Raw genomic sequence first — 19,462 nt, forward strand, 5'->3', positions numbered from 1 at the left:
CTCGACTCTTCAGGTCATTTTTTTCCCTCTTCTTCAGTTTCTCCGCCCTAGGGTTTGGCGAGTGGGCTCTGTGTGCTCGATTTCACCTTTCTTCTTCCTCTTCCTTGCCGATTTCCACTTTGGTAAGTGTTTCCCTCTCTTCTTTTCTGTTTTTTTTTTTGGAATTTCGGCACATTTGGGGGTTATATTTCGGGTTTTTGGTGTTTTTTGTGTTTCATTTTTTTTTCCCTTTCTCTCACACACTTTCACTGAGTCGTTTTGTCTTTCTCATGTTGCATTTCATGTTTGTGTGTATGGAGTCTGTGTTGTCCATTCGACCTAGGGTTGTGTGTTCCACATGCTTGAGGAATTTTTGTCTGTACTACAATTTTGAGCAGTTTTTTGACCACAAGATGGAGTAGTGTTGCAATAGGAGTTCTCTTGTTTTTTTTTATATCATTGATTGACATCACTAGGTCATTGATATTCTGCCATTTCCATTATGCACATTTTTGCATTCTGCATTTCATTGATATGTGTCCTCCATGTTTATGAAGTGATATCATTGATATTTGTCCTTCATGCTTATGCATTATGCGTTTAATGTTACTAATGTTCTCTGTATTGTGCCTGGTTTGCTTTTCGGGTTTGGTTTCTTTTTGGCTTTGTTGGGTTTTCGGGTTTTAGTCATCTCTCATCTCATCATGTCGGCCCCTAAACGCCGGAAGGCGATAGTGTCTCGTCCATCCTTTAATTCTGAGAGGTTTCAGACTGCTAAGCAAGACAAGTTGTTCCATAAATCTTTTGAGGCTCGCACTGTTCACCTAGAACGGAATGTCCAGCCTAACATTTTCGAGTCCATCCCCATCCGTCCATTGTTTGATCCTCTAGGTGGTGATTTGGTGTTGTCTTTTTCTGGGCGTCAAAATCTCGACTGGGTCTGAGAATTTTACTGCAATATTGAGCAAATTAGTGACTTTAAGCGTTCATTCACTACTTGGGTTCGGTCCAAATCCATTTCTGTCACACCTGCTCTCATTCACCATCTTCTTAAGATTGATCAAGTGTACCCTCAACACTATCCTTTTCCTGTCCCTGGTCGTCCTACCTGTGATTTCAATAATGTAACTGAGGTGTTATGTGGTACTTCCCGTCCTTGGCCTACAGGTGCATTGATTAAACAGTTTGAACTTCTTCCGGAGTTTAGACTGCTTAATCTAATTGTTTGTGCAAACATCCTTGTGACCACTCACTCCTCCGAAATTAATCAAGACCAAGGTTTTGTTTTGTTTTGTATCGCCGGTCACATGTCTATTGATCTAGCTACCCTGATTATTAAGAAAATGATAGGTGTTTCTGGGAATAAACAGTTAGGACTTCCTTCTGGGTGTTTGATCAACCGTCTTTTGTCTGAACTTGGGGTTCGAGTGTTAGAGGATGATGAGTTTGCCTTCCCCTCCCGACCATTCACAAAGAAAACTGTTTCTCAGAGTCGGGCTCATGTTAAGGGGGAGTCTTCTCGGGCCGGTACTTCTGCAGGTACCACTGCTGGCCTAGCTGAGGAGGCTGAGTTTGACGCTACAGCAGCAGGGGGTGAGGAGGATGCTATTCCCCCTGTTCCACCTCGAGCTTTTCATGATCAGCTTCAGCATTTTGAGGAGGCTATGACCCGGCGGTTGGACCTTCTGGATGCCTGCTTTGATGCGTTTGATGGTCACCTTGGTCAGTTGGAGCAGACTGTCGTCCACACTACTTCTCAGCTGGCCCACATCATTTCCTTACTTCAGATTCAGCAGCCACCACCTTCCCCTGGTGCATGCTTCATTGATTCCTTGATTCCCGGTCAAAAAGGGGGAGATCGATGTTACAGTGGTGATCTTACAGTGGTGATCTTGGTGGTATTTTTCTTTTTTGATATATTTTGTTAGATGGATATTTTGTTCATGTTTGGACATGTTGGATACTTTGTTGATATTCAGATAGGTTGGTTATTGTAGTTGGTGGATACTGTATCATGGTTATCTTTTTATGTATGTTTTGGTATATTCTTATATAGTTCCACAAGTTTTCTTTTTCTGGTATGTTGCTCGCTATTTCACAGGTGAATGTTGGATGAAGTTGGATGGATGGATTGATTGATCACATGGCAAGATTGTTTGATAATAGAGTTGTTTAGAGTCGTTTCTCTTTTTTATTAATCTTGTCTAGTGCGTGTGTTTAAGGACATTTGTTTATAAAGGTTTTGTCCGGGAATTGACAAAGGGGGAGATTGTTAGGTCCCTTGATTGTCAAATCCGGGTACAAAACTTTGTGTTGAACAAGTTGTAATTTTCTTGTGTTTTTTGTTCTTCCCGCTCGAGCGGGACCATTAACGCTCGAGCGGATATTGTAGTCTCTCAGCATTTTGTCAGGTCTGTAAAAATACTAGAAGGTATGATTTCACGCTCAAGCGGGTCATCAAGCGCTCGAGCGGAACTCTGTTTTGTCGCATGTAGATTTTGCTAAAGCCGCTCGAGCGGGATGTTGGCCGCTCGAGCGGAGATCGCGGACTCATGATTCCTATTTATACCTGTTTAGGTTGTTTTTAGGACTACTTTTCCTAGATCTTATTCAAGAGTCCTAGGGTTTTGTTTGAAGTTTTGTTCTGAGGTTTTTGTGAGTTTTCCTTGATGTTTTGAGAAGAGTTCTTCAATCATGTTCTAAGATACATACATCGAGGAGTTGGTTACTTTAAATTCAAGAGAGAGATCTCTTCAGTGGATTCCGAAGATTCAAGCGTAGAGTTTCAAAAGGCGTTTGATTCTGTACGTAGTCGTTAATTCGACAAGTGAAGTTGTGGATTCAACTTCAGGATTGATCAGTTCCGAGATGAAGGCGCGGTGAAAGAGTTGCAGAAGTTTCGAAGACAAATTGACTGAGTTAGGTAATTTGTGTATTATCTTTGTAATCTTTCTTTCTTTAGTAGTGGATTGATTAGTGGCGTTTCGCCCGTGGTTTTTTATTACAATTGAAGGTTCTTCAATTGTGATTTTTTCCACGTAAAAATTGTTTGTGTCGATTTATTGTTTATTCCAAAAAACAAACAATCTAAATCACTTTCGTAAGTGCTAGTTGATTTAGATTGTGTGTTTTGGATAATTGGGATTTTGAATATTATAATCTTGATCTAATCACGAATCACTTAGGATTTTCAGTTAGAAACTCATTGCAATGGCTCTTGCTCTTCTTAAACTCGTAGTTCCAACCTCTTCTCTTTACACTTCAACTAGGTTACCATCTCAAAGCTGTGCATCATCACAATCTGCTTCCATTGATCATGGCCGAGCTTTGCGCACCATTCGATGCATCAGTTTGAGCCAAACTTGTGATCAGACGATTGTTAGGCGAACTGCCTACTATAAACCTCCCATTTGGGACTATGACTCTCTGAGTCACTAAATAGTAAATATGTGGTATATATATGATTTTTGTTATTTTTATTTACCTTCTAAATTGTGTTTCATTTGAAGCAATGTTTTGCTTGCTAACATTAATTAATACTTTTTTTTAGGGAGATATATATGTAAAGGGTGCTGAAAAGTTGAAGGAAGAAGTGAAGAGAATGCTTGCAGAAGTGGTGGATCCATTGGGTGGACTTGAGATGATTGATGACTTGCAAAGGCTTGGAGTGTGTTACCACTTTGAGGATGAAATAAAGAGAGTGTTGGACAATATTAGAAATGATGATAAGTGGAACAATGAGGATTTACATTCTACAGCTCTTCAATTTAGGCTTTTGAGACAACATGGTTATAATCATGGTTCTAAATGCGCGGTATCGGGTAGCGTAACGGTATCGATTGCAGAGTTCGGTATCGGTAGTATCAATCGGTACGTATCGGGAATCAGGTGTCGCGGCGGTGAAATTTTAAAAATCATTTCACAAGTTTTTCAGCTTTTTCTTTCTCGTACCAGTCCGAACCAGTGAGTATCGGCCCGTCGCGGCTTATGTAACGGTTACAGACTGATACGTACCGGGACTCAGCCAATACATTTGCGATTTTTAATCTCAGTGGTATACCAACCTGTATCCGTCGTGGTGCCCTATTTTTTCGATACGTATCAGCCGATGCGTAGCGTATCTGCTGGTTTTTAGAACTATGGTTATAATATACCCCAAGGTACTTCAATGATTCCCTCTACTTTATTTTTTATTAGGGTAGATTATAAACACACTTTTTAAAATTTATTTAAAATATGAATCGTCCTTATAGTTTTATAAATTATATTTCGCCTTCTGATATTTATAATTTCATAATAAATAGTCATTTTTATTAATAAATTATTAAGTTAATTAACAATTTTTAATGATGTTAAAAATTTATTTCAATTAATAATTCAAATAAATTTATTATTGTATAGGAGAACATTTAGGAATTTCATTTTTTTTTCAATTAATTCTGTTAAATAAAAAATTTTGACAATGAAATATTTATAATTTTTTAAATCATAAAAAACAATATGTATTTTAAGCAAATTTTAAAGAGTACATTTGTAATTTGCCTTTTTATTATTTATTATTATTATTTGGTTTTTGCGTTATGATGGTTTTACGGATAGGCCAATACTTGTTGGTTTATTTATTTATTATTTTTTTTTTTCCCACATACATTTTTTTTGATCAGCAAAGAAAAGGAAATTTTATTGATGAGATGAGCAAAAACATGCAACAAAAAACATCAATAAAGGAGGAAAGTGCAAAAAGCAACATAGCTAACACTCTACAATCCCAACTAAGTTGGCACAAAGGAGGAAGCACAATCATCTGCTAGCACTAAACCCACAGATTGGCGAAACAAAACAAAGGAACAAAAACTAAAAACAGAAAAAAAAAAAAAAAAAAAAAAAAAAAAAAACCACCCAATCACACAGCCTTCCAAATCTGCCAATTTGTATCCCAAAATTGCATCAATTTGTAGCCCAAAACTGTTGCACTCTCCTAGCAACACTAAAGAAATAAACACCCAAAGATAGCCGACAGACAGACACCAGCAGCAGACAAACCAGCAGCAGACACAAAACTGTTGCAGTCTCCTAGCAATACTAAGAAATTAACACCCAAGGTAGCCAGAACAGAACCATAGGACAGCAGAACACAACAGCAGCACTCCTAGATTCACTCCATTCCTCACAGCAGCATCCAGGAGGTGTTAGTCAGGCTAATGCAAGACTAGTGCAAAACAGAACACAGCAGCTCATCCTCAGATCACAACATACAAATTCAGCAACTCATCCTCTTCCCCATAGATCATCAGCAGACTATACTCCACAAAACCTACTCCTTCACCCGTCATATGTGATACAAAACTTTGCCTAGAGTCACTCCATTCCTCACAGCAGCAGCCATGAGGTGTCATTCAGATACCAGTCCATAACCAGTAGCAGACTTGCTTTCTGAGGCCTTTTATGACACACATATCAGACCAGCTTCCAGCATCATTAGCAATCCACTCCCCTCCTAAATTCTGCACAGCAGACCATTCAATCTTAGACAACAAACACAAAATTAGCATACAGAAGCAGGCACACCAGTAGCCCCAATGGTTCAACTTCACAGCAATCACAGATCAGCATGTAGCATCATACATTAGCACAACTCTGCATCTGGATGAGGATCTCCTTTGATTACTAGATTCAATCTTGCATATCAGGCCAAACATAAGAGCAACATACACCAGCATCACTACCAGATACCCTCACATAATTTCCTTTTCACCTTGTGCTTAGAGGCAATTTCTCACCTGCTACAATTTATAAATAACATCTGTAAGACAGCAAACACAAAATTAGCATACAGAAGCAGGCACACTAGTAGCCCCAATGATTCAACTCCACAGCAGTCACAGATCAGCATATAGCATCAGACATTAGCACAACTCTGCATCTGGATGAGGATCTCCTTTGATTACTGGATTCAATCTTGCTTATCAGGCCAAACATGAGAGCAACATACACCAGCATCACTACCAGATACACCTCACATAAATTCCTTTTCACCTTGTGCTTAGAGGCAATTTCTCACCTGCTGCAATTTATAAATAACATCTGTAATAGAAAATGAACATTTTGGGTCACAAGATTTCCACCAAGAAGCTACCCTGACTTTGATAAGTTCACATAGTTCCACCAGGTTAGGCTGTATACCAGAAAACAGGTAATCACTCCTACATTTCCAAATTGAACATATCACAGCTGCTGGTATTGTTCTCCAAACTTGACTTTCCTTTTTTCTAAACTTCCAGCTCATCCACCATTGTAGCAACCCTTCCAAAGATCCTGGAACTACCCATGGCAGCCCCTACCACTGCATTATATTTGACCAGATTTTCCAAATAACGGGACAGAAAAGAATAATGTGGATCAAGGATTCCACTTCTTCTTTACAAAAGATACAAGATGAGTCAACATTATCCCTCAACACTCCAATTCTATTCAGGAACTCAGCTGTCTTTAATCTTCCTTTCCATGCTAACCACATGATAAACTTGGATTTAGCTGGAGCGAAAGTATTCCAAATTAGCTCTGTGGAGGTGGATTTTAAACCATTTGCCAATTGACACCATTTATAGACAGTATTCACCTTGAAAAGCCCATCTGGGCCTGCCTTCCATCTCATGGTGTTAGGTCCCTAAGTCTTGTCAATTCCACGAATAAACTTGTGTAATCGAGTTGTAATTTCTGTGCTGTTTTGTGTTTCTCGCTCGAGCGAAGAAGGCCTCGCTCGAGCGAAGGACTGCGTCTGGCTGCAAACCTGAAAGAGGTCATTGTGCGCTCGAGCGAAGCATTGGAGGCTCGAGCGAAGAACTGCATCTGCGTACAAACCTGAAAGAGTTTATTCCTCGCTCGAGCGAAGACTTTATGGCTCGAGCGAAGGTACTTGTGGAAGTCACGCGAGATAAGCTTCTCGCTCGAGCGAGATAAGCTTCGCTCGAGCGAGCTTCAGAATCCGGAATTCTATAAGTAGTTGGTTTCTCCAAACTTTAGGATTACTTTTTAGATCTACTTTGAGATTTGCTGAGGTTTTCTTGTGGAGAGATTTTTGTGAGTTTTTCTTGATATTTTGAGAAGAGTTCTTCACTCATGATCTAAAATACATACATCAAGAAGTTGGTTACTTTATATTCAAGAGAGAGTTCTCTTCGGTGGATTCCGAAGATTCAAACGTATAGTTTCAAAAGGCGTTTGATTCTGTACGTAGTCGTTAAATCGACAAGTGAGGTTGTGGAATCAACTTCAGGATTGATCAGTTCCGAGACAAAGTCGTGGAAAAAGAGTTACAGAAGATTCGAAGACAGATTGACTGAGTTGGGTAATTTGTATGATATCTTTGTAATCTTTTTACTTCAGTAGTGGATTGATTAGTGGCGTTTCGCCCGTGGTTTTTTAATCACAGTTGGAGGTGTCCAATTGTGGTTTTTTCCACGTAAAAATCGTTTGTGTCGATTTATTAATTATTCTGAAAAACAAACAATCTAAATCACTTTCGTAAGTGCTTGTTGATTTAGATTGTGTGTTTTGGATTTTTGGGATTTGGAATATTTTTAATCTTGATCTAATCACGAATCACTTAGGATTTTCACATGGAATCACTTTGTTCCATATGCAAACAAGGACCATCACCCAGCAGAGCAATAAGCCTTGAATTTTCTTCCTCTTCCCAAGCATGGAAAGATCTTCTAAACCTAAAACTCCATTCATTAGACAGATCTTTCCTTGATACGTATTGGCCGATTTGTGATAAATCACTTTATATTTAATGCACACATTATAATATATAAAGTTTATAGATTAAATTTTTTGATTGTTAAAAGTGAAAATTTTGTTACAAAAGACATTTAGAGAATAATTTCTATTGTCCTGAGGATAGTCGTTAAAAGGTCGTCTTAAAAAGTCAAAAATAAGACTTTTAGCGACAAAATTTTGAAAATGTCACTAATAAATATACTTTTAGGGACAAAATAATTTGGTCTCAAAAGGGTTTATTTTTTAAAACAAAAAATTGATCCCAAAAAGATAATAATTCGTCACTAATGTCAAATTTTCGTTGCTAAAAATATAATAACGACACTTGCCGTAACAAAAATATTTGATACCTAAAAAGTAATTTTATCCCTAAATTTTAATGGCTAAAACCTTAATTTTAAGTGACATCAACTCACAACCGATATGCCCTGTTTGGCAGTGTTGGTGGTGGGTTTTTCCAATAGGCGGTAATAAATTGTTGTGAAATAAACCACATACACAAATAACAACCAGAAGAATCAATCATGAATAAGAAAATATGATGTATGAATTTGTGCAGTTCAATAAAATTGCTTATGTTTATAGCTCATGCTAGTTTCATTATGCTAAAAGAAAAGAAGAGTATATGCAGTTGCTGTGAGTACAATAATATATATATATATATATATGTTTAGTCATTTTCTTTTTTTGTCTTTCTTTTTTTTTTTTTTTCACTTTGGCTCTCTATATTTTAAATTTTTCTCAATTTATTCTTACAGTTAATTTCTGTTCAAAACTAGACAGAAAATGACACGTCAATTGCCACATAATATAAAAAATATATTATTATATTAGGGTTGGGGTTCGGGTTGGGGTTCGGGTTGGGGTTTGGATTAGATGAGTGGGTTATATATTGTTATCCAAAAGACAATCCAAAAAGAAAGAATAAATTGTTAAATTAAAAGTTTAACCCAATATATAAACAAATAAATTTGTGCAACAATATACAAAAGCAAAATGAGCAAAGAGATAAGAAAGCAAATACATAATTTATAGTGATTCGGTTCAAATAAAGCATACGTCCACTTCTCAAGATTCTTATTGAGATTTCTCCATTATTAATCAAATAGCGTCACACCAATTAATTTTAAATCCAGTAATAGTCACATCTAACTAAGTGATCGCCCTCAAATACTCCACCGACTAGTTTAGAATCCTGTAACCAGTAGTAGAGTTAAGAAATTAAGTTAGAAGGGGTCACTTATTAATTACAATTTTTTATTTAAAAAAAAAATCATGATCATCATTAAGATAATAATAATTTTATGAGCTAAATTTAAGTATAAAAAATTAAAAATCATTATTAATAGGAACACATCAAAATTCTATAATAGTGTGTAATAACTCGGTGCGAGATAGTGATATAAGTTGGTAATTTTAACACAAAAAATTATGGATCAAAATTCCTAATTTTAGAAAATAAAAACACATCATTTATAGCATAAATTATTATAAAATCTATTTAATTTTATTTGACAGAAAATATTAAAGAGATGATATTGTTTCTAAATGATGTGTTTTGAATGAAAATTACTAAATAGTCTTAGAGTAGCATATGGCGCTGCCTATGTGATGCTCAAAGCATGAGAAATCACAAATCACACTAAGTAATTTGTCAACTACTTGAAAATAATGAGTTAATTATATTCAATCCATAAGATTTCTCACTACACTATTGGTTTAGAATACTACATAAACAATACAACATAGTGCTCCCAAAGTATCAAATAACTACTTATTGTGAACAATACAATAAATCTTTAGCCAAAGAGCATCTTAAGAAGAAAAAAAAAATACATTTTGTATATGATCACAAAATAAAAACAAAAAAAGTTCAAAATTGAGGGGAGCACGTGACTCCCTGACCCTTCTTTGACTCTGCCCCTGCCTGTATCTAGTCACACCTAACCTAAGTGATTTTATTATAAAAAATCACTCATAAAAATATCTCTTTACAAAAATAGAGTAAGGACTAAAAAAATACACTCAACAAATTTTTCTTAAAAAATATTATGCAATGAAGCACGATAATATTTTTTTAGAACAAATAAATATTACAAATTTTTTCTCTGCCATTCTTTTTCTTATCAAAAGATATAGCCCTTGAACCTCTTTTCTTCCTTATTCCTTATTCCTTACTCCATTTGAATTTACTAACTATTGCACTCTTCCATTCTTGACTATTTGACAAAAGATATAGCCGTTGAACCTCTCTCCTTCCTTATCCCCCCACTCAAAACAAATTCTTCCTTACTCCATTTGAATTTACTAACTATTGCACTCTTCCATTCTTGACTATTTGACAAAAGATATAGCCGTTGAACCTCTTTCCTTCCTTATCCCCCCACCCAAAACAAATTCTTGAAAGGGTAAATTACATTAACACCCCTTGAGATTTATATTTATTACAGTTCCCTCCTCACATTTTGAAAATTAAATCCTCTCCCTGAGATTTAAAGTTTCAGTACAAATTGCTCTCTCAGTTAGTTGACTGTTAAGTCAACCAACAGATTTTGCTGATGTCTACAATTTAATTTTTTTTAAATACCAATTTTGCTCTCAATGGGTAAATTACATTGACACCCCTCATATTTTAAAAATTACAATCCCCTCCCCAAGGTTTAAAGTAGTATTATCAATTGCCCTCTCGGTTAGTATTAGTTGAAAAAAAAATTATTGAAAAAAAAAATTAATTGGAAAAAAAATTATTGAAAAAAAAATTATTTGAAATTTTTTTTTATCTTAGGCTACCAAAAAAAATTTAACAAATAATTAAATAAGTTACCAACGTAAGAAATGAATTATCAAAAGATTCTTAGGCTATGTATGATTTGATTTTCAGATTTTTTTAAAAAAAATTAAAAATTAATTTGGTTAAGAAATAAAAAATAATTATCATTTTTATAAAATTTTTATCTTTCGTGTGGTTAGAAATAATTTTTTACAAATTAAATATATTTCATCATATTTATTTTTATTAAATTAGTTTTTTATTTTTTTGAATGTTAAGGAGGATTCGTATTAAATTGAACATTCAAGGGATGTCAATGTAATTTACCCTTTAAAATATATGTAAAAGTTAAGGGTAAATATGTTATTTTAACTTAAAAGTTAATACCGTCAAATAATTACACTAATAAAGGAATCAGTGTAATTTCTCAAATATAAAGAGAAAATTGTAATAAATATAAATTTTAACGGGTATCAATGTAATTTACCTTGAAAAAAAAGAGGAAAGAAATAGTAGGATGGAAATGAATTTGAAATGTACAACCCACCACGTGGTTTTGTCCATAGAACACTGCAAAAAAAGGAAAGTACTACAAAAAAGGAAAGGACAAATGATAAAACAACCAACCACCACCCCCCCAGGATGAAAGGAATAGTAGGAGGTTGTTTAGGATATCTTAAATAAGTGTATTTTTTCATTTTTTAAATTAAAAAGTTGAGAATTAACTTTATTATTTTTTACAAAAAAAATGTATATTAAAAAATTATATAAATTAGTATGTAGGAGAAGATAAGGACAATAGGCAGTAGGCTGTACCGTCTGGGGAGTGGATTGATGATAAGAAATGGTTGTCTACTTTTCGGGCATTGCATTGGACGATACTGTTCGGTTCGTGGAGGCTTTTACGGGTTCCGTTTTGATGATTTGAACTGTTCAATGTGTAAAACTCGTCGAGTACTATATGTCTGTAAAAAATTACGTTGATCAGATATCGATAACTATCTGATTAGATTAGTTTTTTTTTAACCGTCAACTATAACACCATCATTTTTTATACAAAATTGATTTAATCATGCAGTTAGTGATATCCGATCAACGTGATTTTTTACAAACATATAGTACTCGACGAGTTCTACATATTGACGGTGCAGATTATCAAAACAGGACCAGTGATGGGCCCCCAAGGGTCGAACAACATTTTGTTGTTTGTGCACCCTGTCTGTGCAATTTTTTTAAATCATTTCAACAACTCAGCAACACTCTGTGAGACGGTTCAGACTGAGTTGTAATTATTTGTGTGTAAAATTATTTTTTTTGAGTAACAATAACTTTTTAACTTTATAAATAATTTTTTGACTTTTTAAATTACTCAACCAGTCCTAATATAGAAATGAATTTGAAATGATGTACAACCCACCACGTGATTTTTGTCCGAAGAACACTGCAAAAAAAGAAAGTCCCCCCACCCCCCCCAAAAAAAAATCTTTAAAAAAAAATAAAAAAAAATCCCCCCAAATTCTTCAAAAAAAAAAAAAGAAGAAGAAAGGAATAGTAAGATGGAAATGAATTTGAAACGATGTACAACCCACGACGTGGTTTTTGTCCAAAGAACACTGCAAAAAAGGAAAGGATAAATAATAAATGTTTGTTTCTAATTTTTGAAAATATTTTTAAAAAAAATTTACTTTCTTATTTTTTATATTTATTTTTGTTTTTACTGATTTTTTTTAATTTTTAAATATGCCTAACATAAATACACTTAAAAAGTACAATTTTTATAATTTTTTTTAAAAAGATTCACTAAATATAAAAAATACAAAAAAAAATACAAAAATTTAATATATTTTTCGTATTTTTGTGTATTTATTAATTTTTAAAAATATTTTTTCACAAATATTTACTTTTTAGATACGTCTAAGTAAGATGCATCTAAAAAAATATAAAAAAATTAATTTTAAAAATATTTACTAAAAATAAAAAAATATAAAAAATAAAAAATTAATTTTTAAAAAACTGAAATCAAAGTAAAATTGAAATAAATTTGAAATGATGTACAACCCAACACTTGGTTTTGTCCCAAAAAAAGGAAAGTACTGCTAAAAAGTAACAATAATGTTTGGGACCCCTTTTGGAGAGACCCCTACCACCCCTACAGTGATGTGGATCAGTGATGCATTTGTATTTTTTTTTCTCTCTTTCTTACTTGGGGTTGTGGGAGTGATGTTTTGTGGGAGTTTGAATCATTACTGAAGAAGTAAAGGAAAAATAGTAAGACGGAAATGATTTGAAATTAATAATGATACATAACTTTAATACTAGAGCTTTAAATGGAGCTCTAATAAGGTGGAACAGATAGGGTAAAGAGAGATAGAGAGAAAAGTGATAAGCCTCACTTTCACATACACTCTCTCCACATTATTAGAATTATATTAAAATTTTCAAATTAAAATTCTTAAACATTATTCATTTAAAATTATGTACAACCCACCACGAGGTTTTGTCCAAAGAATATTGCAATCAACGCTACCCACTCCCCACCCGGGCTAAAAAAGAGAGAGAGAGAGAGTAAAAATAATTACTGATGTCAATTTTCAAAATTTACTTTTTCGTTTTTCATATTTTTTTTTTGTTTTTATTGAATTTGTTTAATATTTTAAATAATTTTTGTTAATTTTTAGATACACCTAACATAAATACACTTAAAAAAATTATAATATTTGTGAAAAAAATCTTTAAAAAATTCACTAAATACTAAAAATACAATATATATATATATATATAAATTCTGTAATTTTTTGTATTTTTGTGTATCCGTTAATTTTCTAAAAAAAATTTCACAAATAATTTACTATTTAGGTACATCAAAGTAAGGTGTATTTAAAATAGTGCAAAATTTGTTTAAAATTTTAAAAATATTCACTAAAAATAAAAAAATATGAAAAATAAAAAATTCAATTTTTTAAAAATTAAATTTAGAAAATTGAAACCAAACCCACTAAATAGTAAGATGAAAATGAATTTGATCCTTTCCTTTTATTATTATTCTTATATTATATATAAATATATATAATATAATTAATATATATATATATATACAAGATGTATAATAGACTTAAATATTTTTTAATTGGTGCAACTTGTATTAATATGATAAAATTTATTTTCATATTTTGTGTTAAATGATTGTAAACTATATATATTACAAAAATTACAATTTATCTTATAATATTTTAGACATCATGAAAATCAAATTATAATATTAATATATATAATAAAATATTTTTATGTATATGATTATTAATGTGCCATTTTTTTTTATCTAATTTTAGATATAAATTAATTTTTAGAGTAAATTGAGAAAATTTTAAAACATGAAAGACCAAAATGACAAAAAAAATAAAAATAAAAATAAATTTAAGGGCCAATGAATTATTAGGTTGACGTCAATCAATTATTGTAATAGTTTTAGTTGGATCCGTGAATGTTTGTGTGGTAGAGTATACAACACAATACATACAAATTATATGTATGTGTGTGTTAGTTTTATGTTAATAAATTATTATAATAGCTTTAGTTAGATCCGTGAATGAATGTTTTATTATTATTTTTTTTTTTCACTACAAGATGAATGTTTTACAAAACTAAAAAAAAATCTAATCCAAACAAAATATCACATCAAACCACATAATCATTTCACTTTTTCTCTCACAAACATCTTATCCAACCAAAAAAAAACCCAACTATCTTCCCAAACACAAAAAAAAAAATTCTCCAATAATATTCTACAACTAAAAAAACCTTCAAAAAAAAATTCACTTCCCAAACACCCACAATACTAATCAAGCTCTACAATCTCAATGCCAATATGTTCCATGGTTAATGGTTTTTAAAACTAACGACCGCATTGTCCAATTTCTAACACTTAGAGGCAATTTGGAAACTTAGTTTTTAGTTTTTAATCCATTTTCTTATACACAAAATGAGAAAAATAAATAAATAAATAAATCAAAAAATTACCTTTTACCATTGGATATATACACTGGATACAAGTACATAACATGTACCAATTCGTCTCCCAATAATACTATTTAAAACGTTGCTGCTTATATCAGTACAATTAGTAATTCAATATGTTACATTTGCTAATAGTTATTGTAATCTTTTTATAGAAATCCTATCATATCTGATAGAGCAAGTATATGCAGTAAAGACAATATGGACATATATGTGGTAAAAGATCAAGTCTTTTGAACTTTACTACTACGCTCCAAATATTCATATTTGTGAATTTACAAATTGGTTTTAGATTTAATAAATTTGTCGAACAATCAACTTACAAGGACGTGAGATATTTTTCCTCAGTTTTATAGGCAACAATGCAACATTGTTACAAGGTAATCTACTTATAGGTTTGTATGTATACTAACTAAAGTTACGTCCTTCATTTTCGGTCTATTCCATCTTATTTTTTGTAGTTTAATGTTGTCATAGATCTATGGCAAAAATTGCATCAAAACAATTTGAAGAGATCATTGAACGTGACATTTGATATGAACGATGTCAATCTATGTCGATATGTAAGTTTTTAATTTTTAGATTTTGTTTACAACAAATTAACACAAATAATTACCTTTTGTGCCTTTATACATAATAAGCCAATTATAAAACCAAACTTATGTATAATTATGCCTCATAACGTAAAATATAATTTCAATCAATGTATACTATTACCAATCTTATGATAAATATATCTTATATATATATATATTTTTTTTGCAGGATTTGCAAGATCTCCGGTCTCATGTTACCAAATTTAGATTTTATATGAATTTTTATTGTAGAGTTTTTTTAGTTAAGATTAGTAAATATTTCAATTTTTAAAACACGTGTACATATTGTAATGTGCATATGCTTTAAATATCAAATACGTTAATATCAAATGTTACATTGTACATAATTATTCATATAGTTTATATGTATATTATTAAAAAAAATAATATCAAAATTATATTATAATTTTAAACGAGTTTGCACACGCATCGCGTGTGCCCCACCGCTAGTACTATTTAAAACGTTGCTGCTTATATCAGTACAATTAGTAATTAAAAACAAGGGCAAATTACATATACCTCCCTCGAGGTTTGGCTAAATTACAAATATCCCTTAAGGTTTGAGAAATTACAAATTCCCCCCTGAATGCTATATTTGCATAACAAATTAGGGGGTAATTTGTTTTGAAATTTAAACCTCAGAGGGCAAATTGTTATGAAAATACAAACCTTAGGGGGCGGGATGTAATTTTCGAAACCTCAGGGGATATTTGTAATTTAGCCAAACCTCAAGGGAGGTATATGTAATTTGCCCTAAAAACAATAAGAAAAATTCTCACTTTTATGATCAGTTTCTGTACAAATTGAAAAACTAATTACAAACACTTCCTTGCTTGCAGAGGTTTTTAATAGTTTCAGGGACAAGTTTGGGAACTTCAAGAAGTCTTTATGTGAGGATACTAAGGGACTTCTTTCATTGTATGAAGCCTCATATCTTTTAATGGAGGATGAAAGTATATTGGAAGAAGCTAGAGATTTCACAACTAAACATCTCAAAGAATGGCTCAAGATGGAGAGCATAGATCCAAATCTTGGCATGCTTGTGAGTCATGCTTTGGAGCTCCCATTACATTGGGCAATGCCAAGAATGGAGGCAAGGTGGTTCATTGATGCATATGAGGGAAGATTGGACATGAATGCCAAGTTGCTTGAGCTTGCCAAATTGGATTTCAACATGTTACAAGCAATTCACCAAGAAGACCTAAAACATGCATCAAGGTAAAAGATCACTTCCATGAAATAGAATTAAACCATAGGAAAATGCTATTCCAGTAGAATGTTTATATAGAATTCTGCACCAGAATGATGTGGTAGTTTCATTTATATTATTACCAAATTGGAACAACTTATTACTCAACTTAATGTATTTTATTTTATCCAAAAAAAATCTTTTTTTTTTAATTGTTATATACAATTAGGATACCAAATGAGACGAGTAATAGATTGTTTCAATTTGGTTTGAAAATTTGACTTAAAATGTGTTTAAATTTGACTTGTTTATCTCATCTCAAAGCAAGTTTTAATCGAGCCAACAACAAACTGAGCTCTAGTAATTTGATTTCATTTTATTTATGGTGCATATAAATTTTGGTTATTACACTTTTCCCCCTTTATATTTGGACGCTTTCCCACTTTGGCCCTTAAAGCTTGTTTCTCTTATTTTGGCTCTTCATGTTTCAAACTTTTCCCACTTTACTTCTAAAGCGAACTTCTATTCAAAATTAGATAAAAAAAATGTCATAATAACTATCACATAACATAAAAAATATATTATTATATTAAAATTTAAATTTTTGTCATAGGTATTATATAATAAAATATTTTTATACCACGTGACTATTAATGTGTCATTTTTTGCCTAAGTTTTAATAGGCCAAAGTGGAAAAAAAATAAACTTTGAGGACCAGAGTGAGAAAGTGGTCAAACATAAAGGGAGCATTGTGTAATTTACCATTTAAATTTACCGAGTTGAGCAGTAGGTTGCTCAAGCTTGGTTTAAAAACTTAACAAATTTCAAAATGTGCTCAAGTTTTGTTTGTTTATGTAATAAACAGATTTTAAATGAGTTTTTAATGAATTAAATACAAGTCGAGTTTAAATTTAAGTAACTTGATTTGTTTGATAGCTCTATACACCATTCTCAACCAAAATATGTGATAATGGCATTTTGAAAATAATACAACTCACGACATTTTTAAAATAATAAGTCACGTTTAAAATGGTAAGACCAAAATTTGTTACATTATTATTTTTTTATTAAATTATTTATTTATATATTATTACTGATTTTGTCTTTCTACATACTTTACTTGATAATTAATAGGTGGTGGGAAAGCACAGGTTGGGGGAAAAAGTTGCCCTTTGTTAGGGACAGGGTGGTGGAGAATTATTTATGGTCTCTGGGAGAGGCTTTTGAGCCTAAGTTCCAAAATTTTAGGAGCATGGAAACAAGGATCAATATATTGGCAACATGTGTTGATGATGTTTATGATGCTTATGGTACCTTGGATGAACTCCAACTTTTCACCACTGCCATTGACAGGTTGGTACAAGTAGGGAATGTCATTCCTTCTTAATATTTGCTCTTATGGTGACTATGATTTTAAGTTTGAAAAAGTCTAATGGTATAAAATTGATCATAAAATCAGACATAATTTTCTGACTCATAATAGATTTGGGTTATGTTTCATTTTGTGATTAGTTTATACATGAGTTGAAGAATTATTTAAGTTTCTAACACAAAATTTGGAAAATACTTATGTGTCTCAAATGAGATGTTAATGCAACAGAACAATTTCTGGACTTTCAGACATTAATTAATTACAAAATCAAACAAAATCTTCTCTCATATGAGGTAGATTTCACTTTTTTGTGAGTTTCCACACTTACATGAGAGAATTTATTTGATTCTATAATTAATTTTTGTGCAAGTAAAAAAATTATTTAAGTTTTTAACACAAAATTTTAAAAATTCTTTTGCATCTCGGATGGGATGTCAATGTAGCTGAACAACTTCCAGACTATATGAAGATATGCTTCCTTGGTTTATTCAATACCATTAATGAAATGGCTTATGTCACTCTTACGGAAAATGGTGTCCATATCCTCCCATACGTTAAAAACAAGGTACCCACATCCTTTTTTATATCTTATTTAAGCAAACTACCATATAATTACTTGATCACATTCAAACAAATGCTGTATATTAGCTTACTAAATCCATGCTCAATTTTATCAAGAAAAAAAAAAAAAAAGTGCTCAAATGTTTTTTTTCATTAGTCTATGAAATTTATTTCTTGTGTCAATTTGATTCTTATAGTTCTCGTGGTATCAATTTTAGTCTAATCGATAATGTCCCATTGAAAAATAGAATGAAAATGGACAAAATAGTTCATTCATTCTCTTCAAAGCGATTGAATTGTTGTCATCTAATTTAAAATGATCTATTTCTTTTTGAATGGATCATTTCGTCCTTTTTTTTTCTATTCAATTTCTTAATGGATGTTATTAATAAGACTAAACCGACACAACATAAAAAAAAAATAATAAAAAAATAATAAAAAATTGAAGAACAAAATCAATACAATTTAAATTACAGACCAAATTGACATGAGGAAAAATATAAAGAATATAATTTGGCTTTTTTTAAATGTTGTAGTGGCGAGATTTATGTCAATGTTACATGAAGGAAGCAAGATGGTCTTACAGTGGATACATGCCAACACTTGAAGAGTACCTTGACCATGCATGGACTTCATCCTCTATTCCTACATTACTAACACATGTTTATTTTCTAAGTACAAATGCCATAACCAACGAGGAGTTGGAATGCATAGAAAAGTGCGATGACATAATTAAGTGGTCATCAATGGTTGCAAGACTTGCAGATGATTTGGGAACATCATGGGTGTGCAAGCTAATGGGATTGGGCTTCTTTCAAGTTCTCTAATTAGACTAGAGGGTTTAATATAGATCAATTTTGGTCCGTTTTGAGTCCATTTTTAATAATCTAAACTGTTTTAACTTATAGTGTCTTTTGAGTAGATTACTAATACAAAAAATTCAATTGATTAGATATTGTTAGCCACATGGCTGGATCACGTTTTCCTTTTTCAAAAAACGAATGACAAGTATAATCTTGAGAATAGGCAGTCTATTTTTTTTTAAAAACAAATGTGATCCAAATATGTTACTACCGATATCCGTTCGACGTTTTTATTGCATGGATGATCTACTCGGAAGGTATGAAAAAATAAGTGGTTCTGATAAAGAGTCTAGCCATGATCCAGCTTCTTCAGCTAAAGCTTCTTCAGATAGCTCC

The 19,462-nt window shown here is 32.1% G+C and overlaps 1 protein-coding gene across 1 annotated transcript; it reads left to right on the top strand.

Moving 5' to 3' along the window:
* Window positions 1-1,322: 1,322 nt before the first annotated feature.
* Window positions 1,323-19,208, top strand: LOC114275152 (terpene synthase 10-like). Its single transcript, XM_082896927.1, has 8 exons — window positions 1,323-1,877; window positions 2,036-2,080; window positions 3,530-3,779; window positions 6,140-6,148; window positions 15,981-16,359; window positions 17,465-17,682; window positions 18,128-18,267; window positions 18,800-19,208. Exons 1-8 carry the CDS (start codon window positions 1,323-1,325, stop codon window positions 19,088-19,090), a joined length of 1,887 nt encoding a protein of 628 aa, XP_082753053.1. The 3' UTR covers window positions 19,091-19,208.
* Window positions 19,209-19,462: the final 254 nt, after the last annotated feature.

This window comes from Camellia sinensis, chromosome 12 (genome assembly GCF_055761805.1).
Source record: "Camellia sinensis isolate YWXY chromosome 12, ASM5576180v1, whole genome shotgun sequence".
In the NCBI taxonomy this organism is placed as follows: Eukaryota; Viridiplantae; Streptophyta; class Magnoliopsida; order Ericales; family Theaceae; genus Camellia; species Camellia sinensis.